This window comes from Corella eumyota, chromosome 7, assembly GCF_963082875.1.
Source record: "Corella eumyota chromosome 7, kaCorEumy4.1, whole genome shotgun sequence".
In the NCBI taxonomy this organism is placed as follows: domain Eukaryota; kingdom Metazoa; phylum Chordata; class Ascidiacea; order Phlebobranchia; family Corellidae; genus Corella; species Corella eumyota.
The window spans coordinates 4550537-4570748 of record NC_137496.1 but is presented as its reverse complement, the minus strand read 5'-3'; the positions used below and the strand labels follow the sequence as shown (position 1 = coordinate 4570748).

Below are 20212 nucleotides of genomic sequence, written 5' to 3'. Positions count from 1 at the left end.
ATTTTAAAATAATAGTTTTTAACATTTAGAACTATGGAATTCCATTAGCATTAGTCTAAAAATCAATTTAAAAATCTACGTTAATTTGATTAAATATTATTTTTTACCCGAATGACGAAGTTTGATGCCGACAAGTGACATAGGATCGATTAAAACCAATTAAGTAAGCCAAAGACCCTTCTACTGTGACTCATGACCCAAACAACAGCTGTACTCTAAATGATTTGGGGTATGAGCCTAGGCGGGTATGGGCCTCAGCCCTATTCTCCCCTTTTCCCTTCAATCCATACCAGTTTTTTTGAAGCACAACCTAAAATTTTCGCCATTTTTTTTCCAAAACTTTAACCTAGATATCTTACAAATAACATAACTAATTTTGGAAACAGGTATATTTTTGTGCAAGTAAGAAAACTGCTAAGGCGCCTAACTGATCCTTTGAAGCAATAATTTTTAAATAAGAATTTGATTTAGTAAAGCTCTGTATTTCCAACTTAAGTAAACAATGATTGCAAAAAAATAGAAAACAACCTAAAATTGAGATAGCATATAAGTTAAAAATTAATGTATACAAATTGTAAAACACCATGACACATAAATAAGAAGGCCAAAGTTAAAGAATGTTATCATAAGCGCGCGCCACAAGTCGTTTCGTTAAAATAAATAATTAGTGAGCCTCCTGTTGCTGAGTAAACTCAAAGACACTTCCCCTTGGAGTAAAAGTCTTATCCGTTTTTTGACGCTTGGCGACGGGAATTCCCCGTTCGGAAGGGGGCCCGTACCCGCCCCCGCCTGGAGATTCCAATCTGAAGATATCCTAAAAAAGAGTAAAAAATGTAAAAATTTTGCTACTGTTGTTCGAACCAAAAAAAGAGGTTAAAAATATAAAATTGTTTTCTTACCCCAGGTCCCACTTCTACCGAATTTTTTCCACCCATGTTTATGATGGGTCCATTTTTCCTCAGCAACGTATTGTACCCTTTTGACCCCGGTTCACCCCCGCTTAACCCATATGGGGCAAACACCCTTCGCTCGCATAACACCGACAAGACCATGTCTTTACGAAAGACTATTTCTCGAATTACCCCATCACCCCCAATATATCGACCATCACCCCCTGTACCTTTGTTGAGTTGAAATTTTTGCAGGATAACAGTATACCTATCACACGAATATAATTTGTTATCGAAGAATAGGATACATCTGGTTTATTTACACTTAAATGGTTTTATATAGTTTTATAAAAAAATTGTTTTTTTATTGGGTTTTTGACAGAACTGGTTTTTAGATTAGTTTTATGGCAGGAACTGTTTTTAAGATGGTTTTAAGGTAAAAATGGTTTTTATCATGATTTTATGACAAAACTAGTTTTTAAATTGGTTTTAATGCCAAACTGGCTTTGTGACAAAACTGGTTTTTATATTGGTTTTATGAAAAAAAAAAGGTTTTTATATTGGTGCTATTTAAAAACTTTTTTTGTTGTTGTTTTAGAACATTAAGATTACCTTCTCTCTAGGATTTCGGGGTCAGTTATTCTAGTGTTTGTCATATGGGAGTGAACCCCACTTCTACCATCCCAGTCTGGCCCCTTTAAATAAAATGCAACTAAAAGATATTGAAATACAACGCAATACTAGGCAGTAAAGGTATTAAAAATGATATGCATTTTTTAATAAAATGAAGGTAAAATATTTACTTACAGCTCCACCACCACCAGCGACTGTTTCATAATACCCGACTTCATTGTCTCCAAAAGTTATGTTGTTCATACAACCCTGTATTGAAAGAATACAAATAAGTATAATCTTTGAATATGTATTAACCATCTTCAACATAACAAAAGATAATATAATAGGCTAAAAGTAAGTAAATCTATATATCCCAAACCAAAGTTTAGAGTTACCTTAGTTAGTTTTAGTATTAATGACGTGATGATTAAGGCTAAACAATAAAATGGATATTCTTGGTAGCTTTGCTAGAGTTTGTATGGTATACGTACCTTATTTAGGGACACTATAAAATAGAAATGCTAAAACCAATGAGCCATACAAGCTGTCCTAATAAAAAAACTTTTCTTACACTGACAGCGTGATGTAATGATCAGAACATTTTGCTTTGCTACACGAGGTCCTGAGTTTAATCCCAAATGTTCTGATGCTGTACCACCCGTTTATTGTTGCGCTATAAACGGTATAACTGAAAACCTGCTAAGCTAAACTTAATCAGCAGCTCAGTTATCGGTCAATTTTTTTTGTTTATATCATTATCCTCGATGTGGGAAGGTCGATTGCGCGACCTAAACATAAAGTAACATTGGTTACTCCGACCCAGTCTAGAGTTGCCTTTAGCAGTTTAGGATATTATAGATTATAGATGCCCGATAATTAAGCTGCTGATTAAGTGCTGGCTCAGCAAAGTTTTTACCGTTTATAGTGCCTAACTCAAGGGTGCTACAGCATGAGAGTAGTGGGGATTGAACCCACGACCTCATGGTGGTGTAGCAAGTGTTCTTACCACTACACCACACTGCCAGTTTTAATTCTAAAGCAAAAGAAGCATAAATTTTAATTTATTACCTGGGAAGCGGCACATGCACTAAATGCCTTCATAATCACATCCACAATCCTCTGCGACGTCAAGACATTGCCTCCAACCACCGCTGCACTCTCTTCGGGATCAAGAAGTGAAAATTTGGGTATCTTGATCGTCACTGGCGCTAAGCAACCCTGGTTAAGTGGAACATCGTATTTGCACATACAGCGGAGACAGTATATGATTGCGGACAATGTTACAGCGCGTGGACAGTTTAAGTTGTTTAAAGTCATTGGTGAAGTGCCGGCAAAGTCAAAAACAGCTTTGCCCTAATAAAAAATAAAAATGTGATAAATAAATTAAAAGAAAATACCTAAAATTTTAGGAATTTTGGAAAAATGTAATTGATTTACCCACCTTTGCAATATCCACAGTAAGATTGATTATTGAACCATCATCCATCTTGTCCGCTGCTTTGAGACTAACAATTTTGTCATCAGAACCACCTAAAATGCAATACCAAACTGAAATTCCCCGCCACAAATTGTTTTTAAAATTTTTTTTGAATAACACACCATTTTTCATTACCTTGTTTTAAAGCTACTTGATTTAATAAGCCCTGGACAGCATGTTCAGCTGTATGTTGTATATGAAGCATGTAAGCTTGCACTACTTCTAAACCATATACTGTAATCAGCTCAGTGACAAGTTGTATGCCCTAAAAAATCATCATAAAAAATATTTCTAAAAATTTAATATAGAAGTATTTCTAATTATAATAAATATCACTAGTCACATGGTGTAGTAATGTGGACACTCTGCTTTTTTTTTAAATTTTTTAACAAGGGTCCTTAATTTAATTTCAACTGCTTCCAAGTAGTAGCACCCTTCAGTAAGATGCCAACCTGTAGTTATGCTAGACCAAAAATTAATCGGAAACTTATTAAAATTAAGTTAATATGATCAATAAAAACTCAAGCACCATTAAGAGCCAAAGACTGGAATGGGATAACTGATATTACTCTTTGTTGTCGAATTGGCCCTTTTTCACATCGAGAATAAATAAATATTTAAAAATTTTGGTTTGACTGTTAACTTACCCTTTGATTAGCAGCTACTTGTGCTCTCAAATCTGCGAGATTGTCGTGAAGATTTCTCGTTCCACTACAACCTGGTAACTTGCCCGGTTCCATTAATGCCCTCGTAACATCTGGAAAAAAACTAAAATTTAAAAACAAAATAAATAAAAAACAAAAAATTAAATAATATTTTTAATAAAATATAAAAATTTGATACACACGGTTTTAAAAAAAAAATATTATTTTTTACCTTCTTCTTGGAATATTCCCTCCTTGACTAATTTAAAAGTTTTAAAAACTGCCCCCTCTTGATTAATGGAAGTGGAATGTGGGGGCATTGACCCAGGGGTTGTTCCTCCTATGTCAGCGTGGTGACCCCGATTTGCAAGAAAAAATATGGGTTTGCTGTGCCCAGGGGTAAAAACCTACAAAACAAAAATAATATAATTTTTGTTGGGGTAAACCTTTATAAAAATGGGGTAAAATTGTGTTTTATAAAAAATGGGTTAAAATTTTTGTCAAAAATGGGGTGAACATTTTTTTGTTAAAAATAGGGTAAATTTCTTTTGTTAAAAATGGGGTGAAAATTGTGTTTTATAAAAAATGGGGTAATTTTTATCTGAATTGGGGTAGTTATAAAAAGTGGGTAATTTTTTTTAACAAATAGGGTAAATTTTTGAATAAATGAATATAATTTAACTTACAGGAGTAATAACTGTTAAGTCAGGTAAATGGCTACCCCCTGCTTTGGGATGGTTGGATAAAATACAATCCCCTTCGTTAAGGTCATTTCCTAGCGAATTAATCTAAAAAAATACAAAAAGTTAGTTTATAAACTTAATAAATTGAACTGAAAAAACAGAAACCATTTTTTCATGGGTGGCTAAATAAGATACAAAAATTTAAATATAAGCCCTTTAAAAACTAAACACACTGACTTGGAATTGTACAGCTTCTTGCATTGCACCCAAATGCACAGGAATGTGAGGAGCATTAGATACCAGACCTCCATCAGGGCCAAAAAGAGCACAAGAAAAATCTAAACGCTCCTGTAAAATATAACCCAAAAAAAGTAAAAACTGATTTTGTTAGTATAAAGTTTTTTTTACATTTATTTATTCTTAAAGTGGAAAAGTCATAGAGTAACAACAGTCACCCCGACCGAGTATTAAGTTGCCTTTGACAGTTAGGGGTACTAAAGATTTTAATTGCCCGATAAATAAGCTGCTAATTAAGTGCTTGCTCTACAAGAGTTTATAACGTTTATAGCGCCTTACTCAAGGGCACTACAGCATGAAAGCAGTGGGGATCAAACCCAGAACCTAATGTGAAGGCATTTATTTTTAAATTAAATATTTATCATCTACTAACCTTTATATTGGTAGAAATTGAGGTTCTTTGTAAAATTCTGCCCATTTGTTCAGCAATACTCATAAACCTAAAAAACAAACATTTTTTAATTTTCTCGAAATAGGTAGGTTATAAAGTTAACCTAAACATAGCGTAACATTTGTTACCCTGACCCAGACCTTAGTTGCCCTTTTTAAATAAAACTGAGCATTTATTTTTCGACGATGGTCTGAGAATTAGTACTTGACTTGGCATGAGTTCATAGCATTTATGGCGCTTTGCTTAAGGGCATTATACCATGCAGCAGTGGCTATCGCACCCAAAACCTTATGTAGTAAAGCCCAGTGTTCTAACCACTCCACTATGCTGACACCTTTTTATTACATAGACTCCTGCTGAGTCAGCACTTAATTAGCAGCATAATTACTGGGCAATTATAATCTATATAATATGCCAAACTGCCACAGGCAACTCAAAACTGGGTCGGAGTAACTGATGTTACTCTATGTTTAGGTCGCGCATTTGACCTTCCCACATCGAGGATAAAGATATATACAAAAAAAAAATTAGTTAAAATATTAAAACTGATTTTCACCTGTGGGAGAAGATAGAGAGTTGAATAGAATCAAGTTTAGTGGAGACTTCAGTTGTCTTTCCACCCCCAATAAGTATTTCAATATCGCCTATACAACAAAACAGTTATATAGTTTCGAAATTTATATCAATTTATCCTAAATGTAAAAAGGATGACCACAACCTTAATATATAATATTTTTAACTACTGTTGCTTTATCTTGATTTTTTTTGTGTATATATTTATTCTCTATGTGAGAGGGTCAAATGCGCAACCTAAACATAAAGTAACATCAGTTCTTTTGACCCAGTCTCGAGTTGCCTGTGGCAGTTTGGGATATTATGGAGACTATAATTGCCCAGTAATTATGCTGCAGATTAAGTGCTGGCTCAGCAGAAGTTTATACCGTTTATAGGGCCTTACTTAAAGGCGCTACAGCATAAAAGTAGTGGGAATTGAACCCACGACCTCATGGTGGTGGAGCAAGTGTTCTTACCACTACACCTTGCTGTCGGTAAAGATTAGACATATTATTGAATTGATATTGCCTAATATTAAATTTTTAAATTATGTTAGAGTTTGTAAAAAAATGTAGTTGGGTTAATACTTTATTTAAGGACATTACAAAATAGCAACCTGTCAGCGGCTGGGATCGAACCTCGAACACTATGAATTAAAATGTTTAAAATTTCAACATTTAAAGCACCGCTAAAAAATTTTTTTTACAAAAAAAAATATTTTATATTCTTAATAGAATACCTTTGTTAGTAATACTAGCAGAGCACTCTGGTTCAATTAAGATAGTACTATTGTTGTCAATTATAATAGAAGGACCTTCAATAGAGTGACCAAACCTTAAATCTTTTAAGGAATAAACATTGGTTTTCATAAACTGGTGACCAGAAAAATAGCAGTCAACCACCTTTAATAAAAATAATAATGGTTAGATTAAAATTAAGAATGGTGATTTTTTATATAAACTAAGCGCAAATAACACATGAGGTCCAGGGTTCGGTTCCCACTGCACTCATGTTGTAACGCTCTTGGGTAAGGCACTATGAACGATATAAACTCCTGCTGAGCCAACACTTTAATTGCAATTATAATCATTTCTACAAGCAATTATAATCAATTTTATTCCAAAAGCAACTCGAGACTGGGTTGGGTTAACTGATGTTACTCTATGTTTAGGTTGTCAAGTTGACTTTTCAACATCGAGAATAAATAAATAAATATTAAAAAAATATTTTTAATTTTTTTACAAACAAAATTAAGTAGCATATGGTCTTACTTTTTCCACAATGGGTGGTTTTTTGCTTTGTACTGGTTCGACGTGGTCTTTTTTGGTCTGGTTTCCACCAGTGCACCTCACACGCACATCATCAACCATAATACAACGATTCGGAATTGTAAAACCAAATTCCGTCTTATATCTGGTAAACAAAGTGTTTTAAAAATTTTAGCGATCACCCCTAAGGCCCTGGGTTCAATTCCAACTGCTCCCATGTTAAAGTGGCTCAAAAACCAAGAGAAGATTAATGATTAGGTAACAAACTTGATAAGTATTAATAACTGGCAAAGACAACTTAGACTGGGCCGATACAACAAAAGTTACCCTATGTTTAAGCTGTAAAATTGGCAATCTTACACAGGGATTTGGTTAAAAACTGGCATACCTTTGTTGAAATGTCTTCAGAAAATCCCCGTACTCTGATTGGACAAGACTATCTTTAGTGTTAGGACTGGGAGTACACATGAGTGAGCAATCAGTGCCTTTGTATCTGAGATTTAAGAACACTTCGGTTTTTATTTGATCGTTTGTAAAACCTTGGGTCTTAAGTTGAGTTTGACATTTTGTTGACAATGCTGATAATTTTTCCTCAATCCACGCTATGTTTTCTAAAGAAAATTTAAAAAATTAAAAATAAAATTCCAAAAAATTTTACAAAAATTTTTTTAACAACGTAAAAATTTAATTTTGAACAAGCGTTTAAATGCAAAAAAATCTCACTTTAAAAATTTATTATTCTTACATATTATAAAATAGTATAACATTTTTTAACAATATAATATTCCCACTTTAATTATTTGAAATAAATTATGACGTTTTCTTAAAACATATTTTACACCATTTTAAGTCTGTATTTTTATTGGTATTTGTTTATCCTTGGCAAGGCCAACTTTACAGCCTAAACATAGGGTTACATATGTTAACCCCCAGTCTCAAGTTGACTTTGACACTTTTTAATATTATTGTGCATATTGCTGGATAATTTACATGGAGATAGGCTTTGGACTTGTTAGGAGTTTGTTTATATTACTTATAGTGTCTTACTTAAAGACATGGAAGCAGTAGGATTCAAACTGATGACCTTATGATGTAAAATTGAATGTTCTAACCACTACACTATGTCGCCAGTATATTTATACAAAAAATTGTTTTATATTTCTCATTTCATTTTTAAATTACCTTGTGAGTAGGAGCAAGCAGAAGACTCTTGTGCTTCTTGAACAACGTTAGCTAACGCCATTCCGTAAGCTGACAATATACCAGAGTACCTAGTAAAAAATTAATTGCTAGATTACAAAAATTAACGTAACAAAAATTTAAAGTTTTATTAGAATCTTTTGAATTAAAATTAAGGGTCAGTTTGCACTTTATTTTCTAAAAATATTAACAAAAAAATTTAAGGTTAAAAAAAATAGCGTACTTGTGAATAAAAACTTTTTTCATTCCTAATTTTCTTGCAATGGCACAGGCATGTTGACCGCCGGCACCTCCAAAACAAGACAAAATGTGTCGCGAAGTGTCATGACCCTTGCCCTAAAACAAAAACACATTACGGAAAATAGAAAAAAAATGTAACACCCAAAAAATTTTTATTTAAAAAAAATAATATTTATGGTAAAACAATATTTAGATACACAATTCAAAGTTTAATAATGAACAATTTTTTTAAAACCTCTGTTAAAGCTCTTATAGGTCTACACATTGCCTCATTTGCTACATCAATAAATCCCATTGCTACTTCCACATCACTCATAGGTTTGGCGTTTGGGTCGTCTTTCTTTGTAAAAGCGTTCACTTGATCTGATTGTAAATTTTAGATTTTTAAACAAAGTTTATTTAACTAAAATTGAAAAAATAAAAGGCAATAGTTTTGTTATAAATTTGTAGGTTACACAAAAAAGTATCCCAATTTATGACAGTTATAATTAATAAATTTTAAACAAAAATTATAACATTTTTTAAAATAATTCACATTTATGAAAATGGGCCATTTTACAGGCTAATATAAAGTAACACCTGCTACCAATTCTCAAGTTTATTTTGCTAGTAATAAATACAATTGTTTTTTTTGTATATATCTTTATCCTCGATGTGGGAAGGTCGAATGCGTGACCTAAACATAGAGTAACATTTGTTACCCCGACCCAGTCTCGAGTTGCCTGTGGCAGTTTGGGATATTATAGAGACTTTAACTGCCCGGTAATATCGCTGCTGATTAAGTGCTAGCTCAGCAGGAGGTCAAAACAGTTATAACGCCTTACTCAAGGGATCTACAGCATGAGAGCAGTGGGGATTGAACCCATGACCTCATGATGGTGTAGTAAGTGTTCTTACCACTACACCATGCTGCCGGTCTTTTGAACTATCAGCATTGCCTTATCATGCCCCTGCTATTGAAGTAGAATGCTATATTCAACATAGTACCTATTGAAGTAGAATGCTATATTCAACATAGTACCTCATATCATTACATAGTATGCACAGAATGCCTTAATATTATGGGCTTATTAACTTACCTACAATTTTGGAAAGAAGTGATTTCGATGCTTTTATATCAAGACCTTCGTTTTCGTTTGGCCCAAATATTTTTGGAAAATATTCAGGCAGTAATCTTCCCAGGCAAAGATTAGCATCCGTAACTGTTAACGGCCCACCTGCGTAAAATAGATAAAATTTTTAAAAATCATAATTTTATAAAACAAAGTTAGTTATATAAATTAAGTTTAAAAAATTTAAATAAGATAAAATTAAAAAAAAACTAAAATAAAAAAATTTAGTGAAAGTAAAAAGTTTTTATTTACCTTTCCTATAACAAGCAGGGCCAGGGTGAGCACCCGCAGATTCAGGGCCAACTGCATACATCCCATATCGAAAGAAAAGCATGGACCCCCCTCCCGCTGCTACCGTGTTAATATCCAACTAAATTGTTAACTATTTATTTTAAATATTTCCAAAAAATTTAGAGTATGTTTTTGATCTTTAAATATAAATAGTAAATTAGAAAACAAAATAGGCATTGGCATATGTACCCTAAACGACACATAGGTTTAAAACACTTGAAATCAACACATAAGGCTCTAGGTTCGATTTCCACTGCTTTGATATTATAACAAAAATATATGAAGCATCAAAAATACTTACAAAATAACTTAATTAGGCATATCACTAAATTGCCATTTAAAATCAAAAATAGGCTAAGGCATTAAAAATTAACAAATAATTGAATTAAGTTGTAACCTGTGGAGCTTGTATAGTAACTCCTGCAGTTGTAGTTTCAAAAACATGTTCGTATTCTCCATTATATCTACTTACATCAGTTGATGTTCCTAAAATTTACAGAATGCTTAAGAATTGTTTTTTTAAAGCCAAATGCTTGTTGTTTTCAAGTTTTTTTACAAACACACAATTTTTTAACTTTTTTGTATATAAATTTATCCTCGATGTGGGAAAGTCGAATGCGCGACCTAAACATAACTAATGCCCTGACCCAGCCCTGGGTTGTCTGTGCCAGTTTGGGATATTATAGATTATAATTGCCCGATAATTAAGCTGCTGATTAAGTGCTGGCTCAGCAGGAATTTATACTGTTTTTTCTGCCTTACTTGAGAGTGCTACAGCATAAGAGCAGTGATTTTATATTAAAATATATACTATATAATAATTGGGTGGGTCACTGAACCAAATAAAAAAATATTTTTACCCCCCATGTCAAATCCAATAACTGCTTGACCTTGGAAAGAGGTCATCGCATACCCAACGACTCCACCTGCTGGCCCTGATAGTATTGCTCTACTTCCATTAAATCTAAAAAGTTTAAAATATATTTGTTGAAAAAAATGCTGTAAAAAGTCAAAAGAAAAAAAGTAAAAAAAAAAAAAGGTAAAGATAAAAAAAAAAAAATGTAAAAAAAAAGCTGTAAAAAAAAAGTTTGTGTATTTTAAATAAAGAAAAATATACTTTTTGATGTATTATAAGTTATGAACTGCACATATTCTGAAATAAAACCTTTTTGTCTTCATATAATAGTTAGATTATTAACTTAAAGAAAACATCAAAAGTTCACACAACACCACATATTATATATACCCATTAAACAAACAATACAAGTATTTTTATTACGTTTCCAAAACACTTTTTCTTATCTCTCTTTATTAAGTGCACATGACAATACATGAACAGCTTTTGGTAATCATTAACCGTGACCAGAGTTATGCTACAAAAAGTATGGGCAAACACTAAGTAAGGAATGGTATGTGCTCTATTCAAATAGCCTGGCTTTAACTTTTCAGAAAAAAACAAGTTTTACATAGGATTATTAATAGTCACTACAAGTTAGCTGTTTAAATATGCAATCTGAAGAGAAAATAATTAAAGATATTAAAAACCTTTGCTATCAAAATGGTAGAGAAAAAAGACCCAAGGAAACTGCAAAATTGTTTCACGAACTTGGATTGATATACTGGAAAAAAAGTCCTGATAAAATAAGTTTGATTCGCTGTGCAGCGTTGTTAAATGCAGCAATTGTAAGAAATCCTGAAAATGTCAATGAAATTCGAAAAGATCTTCGTGAATTTTGTAAATATCTACTTAATATTTCGTTTGCAACAAACAAAGAAACTGAATTACTTGTTGCTAGCGCTGCAATATCCTACCTAATTAAACTTATGAGATATGAAGTTAACAAAGCCTTAAAAATAATACCTGTTTTGCCTGATGACATTTCAGTTGAGGAATTTCATTTGGAAAAATATAATAAAGTAATAGCAATTTATGACCTGCAAGATATGATATGGAGATTTTATAGTGAAATTATGAGGTGTGTAAGCCTATACTGTGAAGCTATTATGAAAGAACTTCCATGTCGATATGCTTTAGTAGGACTGGGCTCAATTGTACGTAAAGAAATAACACCATATTCGGATTTTGAGCACATTATAGTTCTTGAAGACGAAATTATAAACTTACCAAATTACGCAGACATAAAAGAATATTTTAGATGGTTTACAGTAATTTTTCAAGTGGTTTTAATCAATCTTGGGGAGACTAACTTGTCAAGAATGCAGATCCCCGGTCTAAATGGTCCATCTGGCTTCAACTTTTATGATGAGAATACGCCAGTCGGAATATCATTCGATGGCATGGTACCACAAGCTTGTAAATTTCCACTTGGAAGACAATTTAAAACTAAAAACAACCCTTTTATACTTGAGTTAATACAACCTATCTCAGTAATGACAAGTTTTATAGGGTCGAATATTGATCTTAAAAATGATTATCATTTATCTGATATGTTAACCACCCCTTCTTATATTGGAGGTGATTTTAAAACTTACAATGATTACTTAAAGTCAGGATTCTCTAAAGTAGCAACACTTAACCAGAAACACTTGCTTTTTGCCCTAAAAAAACAAATCAAAGACAACATGCTTCAATTTAACATGGTAGAACAATATCAGAATTTTTTTCATATAAACAAGATTAATGTCAAGAAAATGATTTACAGAAATTCAACAATTTTTATTTCGCCTTTGGGAAAAATTTATGGCATTCAAAAGGCAAATGGCTTTGATATAATTAATGAATTGTTCTTAAAAGAAAAAATAACTGCCACAGATTGTTTAAATTTAAAATATTCTTTGGCTGTTGCATGTGAAGCTAGATTAAGAGTTTACATGACAAGAAAATCCCAAGATGATATGCTACAACATACTAACACATTTGTTGAACTAAAAGATTTGATAGGACTGAAAAGCCTTACAGAATATTTTCTTATTACCAATGCCCTACAAAACAACCTTAATGATTTGAAAAACAAAATTCAACCGAACATTACTCGAATTTCACAAGTTTATCTTCTATTCAAGCAGTATCAAAGTGTTATCAGCTTACCTTTGAAATACAGCCCAAAAAATTATGTAGCAGCAACTTCAAATTTTCGAACTTTTCAGTACAATGACATTAATATTCTAAAGTACTTTTTAAAATTTTGCATATTTAAAATCGACAATAAAGTAGATCAAGATCAAACTAATTTCTTTAAAAAAACGTCGTCAAAATTGCTTCTAAGTAGCAGTATAGCAACTACAAAATTGCATGGCATAATAAATACAAAATACTATTTTCTGAAATTCTGCATTTTTAAAACCAAAAAAATTGCAGAGTTAGAGCAAAAAGTTTTCTTTGAAAATACTTTACCACGAATGTTATATCGAACCAATTGTGCAAAGATATTGGATCGATTTTATTTGCTGGGGTTGGCAAAATTTAAGTTAGGAAAATTAAAAGAGGCATTAGTTGATTTTCAAACATCTCTTGACATTCGTCTTCGGGTTTCAGTTGACCAAACCAAAGATGGTATAATAGCACTACGCTATTCTAAAATCAGTTGCTGTAAACATGAACTGGGCCAATATGAAGAAGCAGTTTGCGACTTGAAAAAGGCCATCTCAATCTATCAAAAAATAGGAAATAACCTACCAAAAAACAAAACTTTTGCTGAAAATTATTACCAAATAGGGTTATCTAAACACCAGCTAAAACAATACCAAGAAGCAATATCAGATTTTAAAACAGCACTTGATATACACAAACAGGCCACGAAAAGTAAAACAATAGAAAAGGCTAATATACACCATTGGCTTGGTCGATCAAAGTTTGAGTTAGCCCAATATCACGAAGCATTGTTTGATTTTGAAACCTCATTAGCAATGCAAAATGCTGTAGAAATGACATTGGAAATTGAAGACAACTTTAAAACCAATGATTATTATTGGATTGGAATAACAAAGTGTCAGCTCTTGCAATATGCAGATGCCTTAACTAACCTACAAAATGCCCTTGATATATACAAACAAAAATACAATTCAACTGTTAATAATGAGATAGTTTGGTGTCATTATTGGATGGGATATTGTAAACACCATTTAGGCCTGTTTGAGGAAGCAGTTACAGATACAAATATTTCTTTAAATTTTCATCTCCAATTACCAGAAACTGTAACTAATCATAGTTTTGTTTCTAATCGCTTTTACTGGATAGGTCAATCGAAATTTGAATTAAAACGCTTTAAAGAAGCCAATTGTGATTTTACAGAGTCACTCAAAATTCAGAAAAAACTTTCTATGGACAATAAAAATAGAAACATGATATCAGATCGGCACTTTTGGATAGGCCGTTCCAATTTTGAGCTAGACAAGTTTGAAGAAGCTATACAAGATTTTGAAGCTTCTGTTCAATGCCTGGGAAAAGAACAAAATAAATCATCAAACAATAAACTTTTGGGTGATCGCTTTTTCTGGATAGGATTAACTTACTTTAGACAACTTCAATATCACAATGCATTAATAAACCTAAACAGTTCACTACAGTACTATCACAATTCATCACAAATGACAAAACAAGATAGTCATAATTCTGAGTACTTGATAAATTTAATTCTAAAACTGTTGGACAACAATGAACCTACACAAAAATAAAAGAAAAATTTTTGTTTAAAAAATATCTTAAAGTGTAATTTCTTGCCCTCTTTTTACTAAATCTAAAAATTGAAAATATTTTTGTAAAAAAAATTTTTGTAAGAAATTTCGTTTTGTCCATTTTAAATAAACAGAAAATGATTTTATGTTTGTGGTATTGTTAATAACACTCAATATTGTTAAAGTAAAACTTTAAACATTAAATTGAAAGAAACCTTACAAATATAAAGCCCACAAAAAGGCAATCAACTTAACGAAAACATGATTGAATTTAACATGATAAAACAATATCAAAAATTTTTAAACGTAAAAAAAATAGACGGCAAAAAATGATCTTCAGAAATACCACAATCTTTATTTCTGTACTAGGAAAAATTTATAGTATACAAAAGGCAAGGGGCTTCAGTATTGGGAAAGTCGAATGTGTGACTTAAACATAGAGTAACATCAATTACTCCGACCCAGTTTCGAGTTGCCTGTGGCAGTTTGGGATATTATAGATTATAATTGCCCCATAAATATGCTGCTGATTAAGTGCTGGCTCAGCAGGAGTTCGTACCGTTTATAGCGCCTAACTCAAGGGCGCTACAGCATAGGTCAGTGGGAGTTGAACCCACAACATCATGTGTGGTGTAGCAAGTGTTCTCACCAATACACCACCCTGCCGATGAGTTTACATGACAAGAAACTCACAAGCTGATATGCTACAGCATACTAATATTTTTGCTGAGCTAATTCACTTGGTAGGATTAAAGAGCCTTATGGAGTATTTTCTTATTACTATCGCTTTACAAAAAAACCTTAATAATTTAAAAAACAAAATTTGGCCAAACATTTTTCGAATTCCACAAGTTTATATTCTACTAAAACAGCATAAAAACCTTGTTCAGCTGCCTTTAGAGTATCGCACTAAACATTACATCACAGCAATAACAACTTTTCAAAGCTACCACTACAGTGACATAGATATACTGAAGTACCTTTTAAAATTTTGTACATTTAAAACCAGCAAAATTACAGATTTTTTTCAAAACACATCAAAGTTACTATGTCAAGATAGCAATGATGTAACTTCTACTTTACATGATAACTTAAACATGAAATACTTCTTCAAACTTTTATTTTTTCTTAACAGAACTTGCATCTAACAATATCCTCGTTTTGAATCGTATTTATTAGGTTGGCAGATCGAAATTTGAACTTAAACTTTACGAAGAAGCAATACAAGATTTAACAAATTCGCTAGAAATTCAGAAAAACTATCCAGTGGACAATAAAAATAAAGAAAGTATAGCAAATCGCTATTTTTGGATTGTGCGTTCATATTATGAGCTAGACAACTGCGATAAAGCTTTACAAAAAAGCTTTTTGTAGATTGCCTTTTTGGGTTAGGTCTAACAAACTTTAAGCAAATTTCAGGAAGCATTACAAAACCTGGAAACTTCACTAGAGTGCTACCAGTTTATATCTCAAAGGGAAAACACCAATATCAAAGAATGCGAATCTTTAATAAGTTAGATACTGAAATTGTTAGAGAAAGCACAACCATATGAAAATTAAAAATCCAAACATTCTTCTAAAAAACTATTCTAAAATGCAATTTCTATTTTTAAATGACTTACCGTTACAAAGTTGTAATAATTTATTGTACTGACTTCTCATTTTTTTTACTTGTTTAATATGTAAAAAAAAAAATTAGTGTATGATGTTTTTATAAAAATACGAAAAATCTCACAAATAATAAAATTTATAAAAAAAACTCGGCTTACTTTTGAACAGGAGTTAAGCCTCCATCACTTTGCATAAACAAAAGTTGAATGTTAGAAAGATTTTCATCAAACCCCGACTGAAAACCACTCAAGTAGTCTTTAATACAAGGCGTTAAATAGGCATCAACACAAGCTAAAACAAGAAAAAAACGATTATTCATTTGAAAAAATAAGTTCAATTTCTAAAATTTTTTTTACACTTATTTATTCTCTTTATATATATACAAAAAAAAGTGTTCTGACCAATTCACCCCACTACCATTGGTTCAACAGACCATAAGAATTATAAATCAACATTTTTTTTTCCAATTTTAAATTAAAATATCAACTTTATGTTTAAGAAAAAATAACCTGTGAAGCCCCTCGGTACAATTTTGACCATCGGCATTACAATATGAGACAGAGATACTTGCTTGAAACCCATTTCCAATGCAATTTCTCCAACTCTTTTTTCATGGTTAGGATATCTAAAAAATTTAACCCAATTTTAAACTGGTACTGATAATAAGCAATGACATTAGACATAAGGGCTCGGGTTTGATTCCTACTGCTACCACTTTATAAAATATTTACCGAATCACCAAAAAAATGTTTTTTTCTGAGCGCTGATTCCAATTTACGATATTACCAGATATATAATATCCTAAGAAATAATTAGATAATTTATGAAAAGTTGTTGAAGAGAGTAACAAAAGATGTACAAATAAGTTTTTACGTGTAAGAATGCATTAAAACAACAGCCAGGCTTTGAATTCCTTTGCTTAAAATCAACTTTAAATCTTTTCTTAACCGAGTTTCGTCCAACTTTTTAATGACATGCAACTGTAAGAAAAAAACTACTTTTAAACAATTTACTACAAACCAAAATTACAAAATGTAACAGGAAGAATGGTGTAATAGTCAAAACACTTGACCACATGAGGTCCTGGGATCGATCCCCACTGCTCTTATCCTGTAGCTCCGTTGAGTAAGGCGCTATAAACAGTATAAACTACTGCTGAAACACTTAATCAGCAGCATATAATTGTCAGGTAATTATAATCAATAATATCTCTAATCGACAAAAGCAACTTGAGATTGGGTCGAAGTAACTGATGTTACTCTATGTTTAGATTATTAAGTCAACCTTTCAATATCAAGGATTAATAAATGTAAAAAAACACAATACATAAAATAAACAGTCATATATACTGTATATATATAAAATCTTTAATTCTCTTTATATATAACATTTACCTAAATAAAATTTGTACCTTTTCCATTGTAGACCCCTCTACTACAGGAGCCTTGATATCAAGTTGACATTTATCTTGTTTAAGGACGACTCTTTCGCCTACCTCAACCACCTCTTCATACAAAACTCCCGGAATCTCAATTTTCTAAGAGTAAAGTCAAAAATTACTTACTTTTTAATGGTATATATATTTTTTTTGTATATATCTTTATCCTTGATGTGGGAAAGTCGAATGCGCGACTTAAACATAGAGTAACATCAGTTACTCCGACCCAGTCTCGAGTTGCCTGTGGCAGTTTGGGATATTATAGATTATAATTGTCCGACAATTATACTGCTGATCAAGTGCTGGCTCAACAGGAGTTTACACCGTTTATAGCGCCTTACTCAAGGGCGCTACAGCATGAGAACAGTAGGGATTGAACCCACAACCTCATGTATGGTGTAGCAAGTGTTCTTACCACTACACCATGCTGCCGGTAAAATCTTACCACTACACCACGCTGCCGGTGAATATATTTAAATTGTGATTATAAAGGTTATATTACAACAAATATGCTTGATGTCCTTATCATAATACTTACTATAAAACAATCATTGTAACCCACCATTGGTGGGAATTTTATGGGTCCTAATATTTTAGCACAATTAACATTTGCATGCAATAATTTAACTGTGCACCAAAACAGCAGTTTTTTTTGGACACCTTTAGAATAGACATATATATTGTCAACCTATCTTAATTATATATATATATATAAGAGGCAGATCTAGGTTCTGAAAACAGGGTGGACATTGTCCACATCGTCGCTATGACTAGATCCGCCCCTAAAGAAAGAATCAAGCCTTGCTATAAACCTTGATAAAAAATTTTGTAATTTAGCAATTGCATAAAATTTTTCGTTTTTACCACATAGAAAATTTTTTTTTCTAAATAATTTTTTGTAAGCAATAGAATTACCAAATCAAAAATCTTTGGTCTTGATTGATTTCCGATATGCAGCAAGTCTCGAAAGCCCTCAGTTATAAGCAAAGCTGTTTTTTCACCTTTTCTTTCAAGCAGAGCATTTGTAGCAACAGTTGTACCCATTCGAATATAGTTTATTTCGCTCGTGTCCAGAGGTTCTGAGGGTGACATTTTTTTACCCAACTCCTGAAAAAATAAATATTTTTGAACTCAAAGCAATGAAGAAGTTTATTTAATGAAATTTTTTTATGTTTATTTATCCTCGATGTGGAAAGGTTAAATTCTCAACCCAAACATAGAGTAACTTCAGTTACCCTAATCCAGTTTTAAGTTACCTTAGATAGTTTGAAATATTATAGATTATAATTGCCAGCAGAAGTTTAAAGCACCTTACACAAAAGTATTAAACCTAGAATTTCATGTGGTGAAGCCAAGTATTCAGACCACTACACCATTTTAAAAAAGCAAGAGAAATAATAATCTTAAATACTTGTTCCATGATTCTTCTAATTCCTTCTCTTGGTGCATCGGGATAGTTATCAGGATCTACTGACAGCAGCTTTAAGACCTTTTCATTTCCATCTAAAGTATTTGCAATTTTTATTTATTTATTTATGTTTTTCGCATAAAAATAAAAGTATTAAAAGATTTACAATAAATATTATATTATGCAAAAGAAATAGAATGACAAAATCATTAAATTATTTAAAACATTACAAAAGTATTGCCCGGTTGGTATTCAGGTATTTAAGCTGCTGATTAGATACTGTTTTTTAATGCCTTACCCAAAGGCACTACAACATAAGAGCAGTGGGAATCAAACCCAGGACTTTATGTAATGAAGCCAAGCGTTTTGACCACTACTGACCACTCCACACAAACTGCCAATGTCAACTTAATACTAAGTTGAGGTAACAAATGCAACTTCAAGACATTTTAAGTCCGTAGAAACAAATAAACACAAAAAAAGAATAGAGAAAGTGGGCACACATTAAAAACGGAAAATGAAATGTAAATGATACCTACTTGGACATTGCGCGTGAATATCGGTAAAAGTTCCACCTCTGTCAATCGAAAAACGAAATCCATGTGACATTTTACTGCAGATTTCTTGAATAGAGCTGTGTTTTACTATTAAATTTACCAATTTCGAATAAGAGCAATTTCGAACGAAATAATAAGCCTTAAAGGTAACGCTATGTTAGCCACGACCAAGACACTTCGGCCAAAGATTTTTTTTTTAAAACAGCGAGAATTTCGCATTTTAATTACCGCGAAAAATCCTATTTAACAAGACACTTCGGCCTCCGGACACCTCGGCCGAGACACTTTAGCCAAAGATTTTTTTTAAATTAGCGGGAATTTCGCATTTTAATTACCGCGAAAAATTTATTTTCGCTTATTCCTATACAGATTTTTAGACAGTATTTGAAATAAAATAAGCAGTAAATTAATAATTTTTTAAAGAATAATGTGCAAGAACATGTTATCTATTTTTTTCCCGTGTTAATTTTTTAATCTTACAATTTAAAACCTATAAAAACTAATTTTGAAAGCGCGTTCTTTTAGATAACACAAGACAATGCGTTATGATATCACGTATTTTGCCGTCTTTCTAAACAATATTTGAAGAAAATAGATCAATAATTTATCATTTTTTACACTGAAAAATGTGCATAAATATGTAATTAGTTATTGCCCGTGTTAATGTATATAAATTTAAATACCAAAACAAAAAGAATAAAACGTTTAACGAGTTGCCAGAAGATTCGTCCTGCAAAAAAACGGCGGGGTGTCGGCGATGAAGTTTCCGTGTATAAAGTCAGCATAAGACCATATTTTACCGATATTTAAAATGAAATTTTGCATAAAGTACAGTATATATAAAAGTTTAAAATGCGAATAGTTAAAATGCAAAGTTCCCGCTGTTTTAAAAAAATCCCT

General features: G+C 31.9%; 2 protein-coding genes across 3 annotated transcripts; one reads left to right on the top strand and one right to left on the bottom strand.

Annotated features, from left to right (window-relative positions):
* Positions 1-550: 550 nt before the first annotated feature.
* Positions 551-19437, bottom strand: LOC145759797 (5-oxoprolinase-like). Of its 2 annotated transcripts, none has more exons than XM_082573649.1 (30): positions 19291-19437; positions 18759-18850; positions 18263-18454; positions 17321-17446; positions 16783-16889; positions 16419-16534; positions 16068-16200; positions 10524-10627; positions 10061-10149; positions 9625-9742; positions 9340-9477; positions 8496-8623; positions 8244-8356; positions 8003-8091; positions 7209-7431; positions 6824-6965; positions 6292-6454; positions 5554-5641; positions 4980-5046; positions 4547-4657; positions 4313-4414; positions 3859-4033; positions 3630-3739; positions 3118-3247; positions 2947-3035; positions 2574-2858; positions 1698-1772; positions 1503-1585; positions 900-1158; positions 551-814 (listed from the first exon to the last, which is right to left on the bottom strand). In XM_082573649.1, the coding sequence occupies exons 1-30, from the start codon at positions 19355-19357 to the stop codon at positions 665-667; spliced, it is 3864 nt and encodes a 1287-aa protein (XP_082429775.1). In that variant the 5' UTR covers positions 19358-19437; the 3' UTR covers positions 551-664. The 2 variants fall into 2 exon arrangements, with proteins under 2 accessions (XP_082429775.1, XP_082429774.1); XM_082573648.1 differs by having other exon boundaries at positions 19295-19437.
* On the top strand, positions 11170-14338 carry LOC145759499 (uncharacterized). The gene has a single exon (XM_082573338.1). The coding sequence runs from the start codon at positions 11170-11172 to the stop codon at positions 14296-14298; it is 3129 nt and encodes a 1042-aa protein (XP_082429464.1). The 3' UTR covers positions 14299-14338.
* Positions 19438-20212: the final 775 nt, after the last annotated feature.

Bases quoted from the DNA above. Each gene is read 5' to 3' on its own strand.
- LOC145759499 (XM_082573338.1), top strand. From the start codon at position 11,170: ATGCAATCTGAAGAGAAAATAATTAAAGATATTAAAAACCTTTGCTAT.
- LOC145759797 (XM_082573648.1), bottom strand. From the start codon at position 19,364: ATGTCACATGGATTTCGTTTTTCGATTGACAGAGGTGGAACTTTTACC. The intron at 4,415-4,546 runs GTCAGTGTGTTT...GTATTTTTTTAG, and splicing joins AAGAAGCTGTACAATTCCAA to ATTAATTCGCTAGGAAATGA. The intron at 1,586-1,697 runs GTAAGTAAATAT...TTTTATTTAAAG, and splicing joins TCGCTGGTGGTGGTGGAGCT to GGGCCAGACTGGGATGGTAG.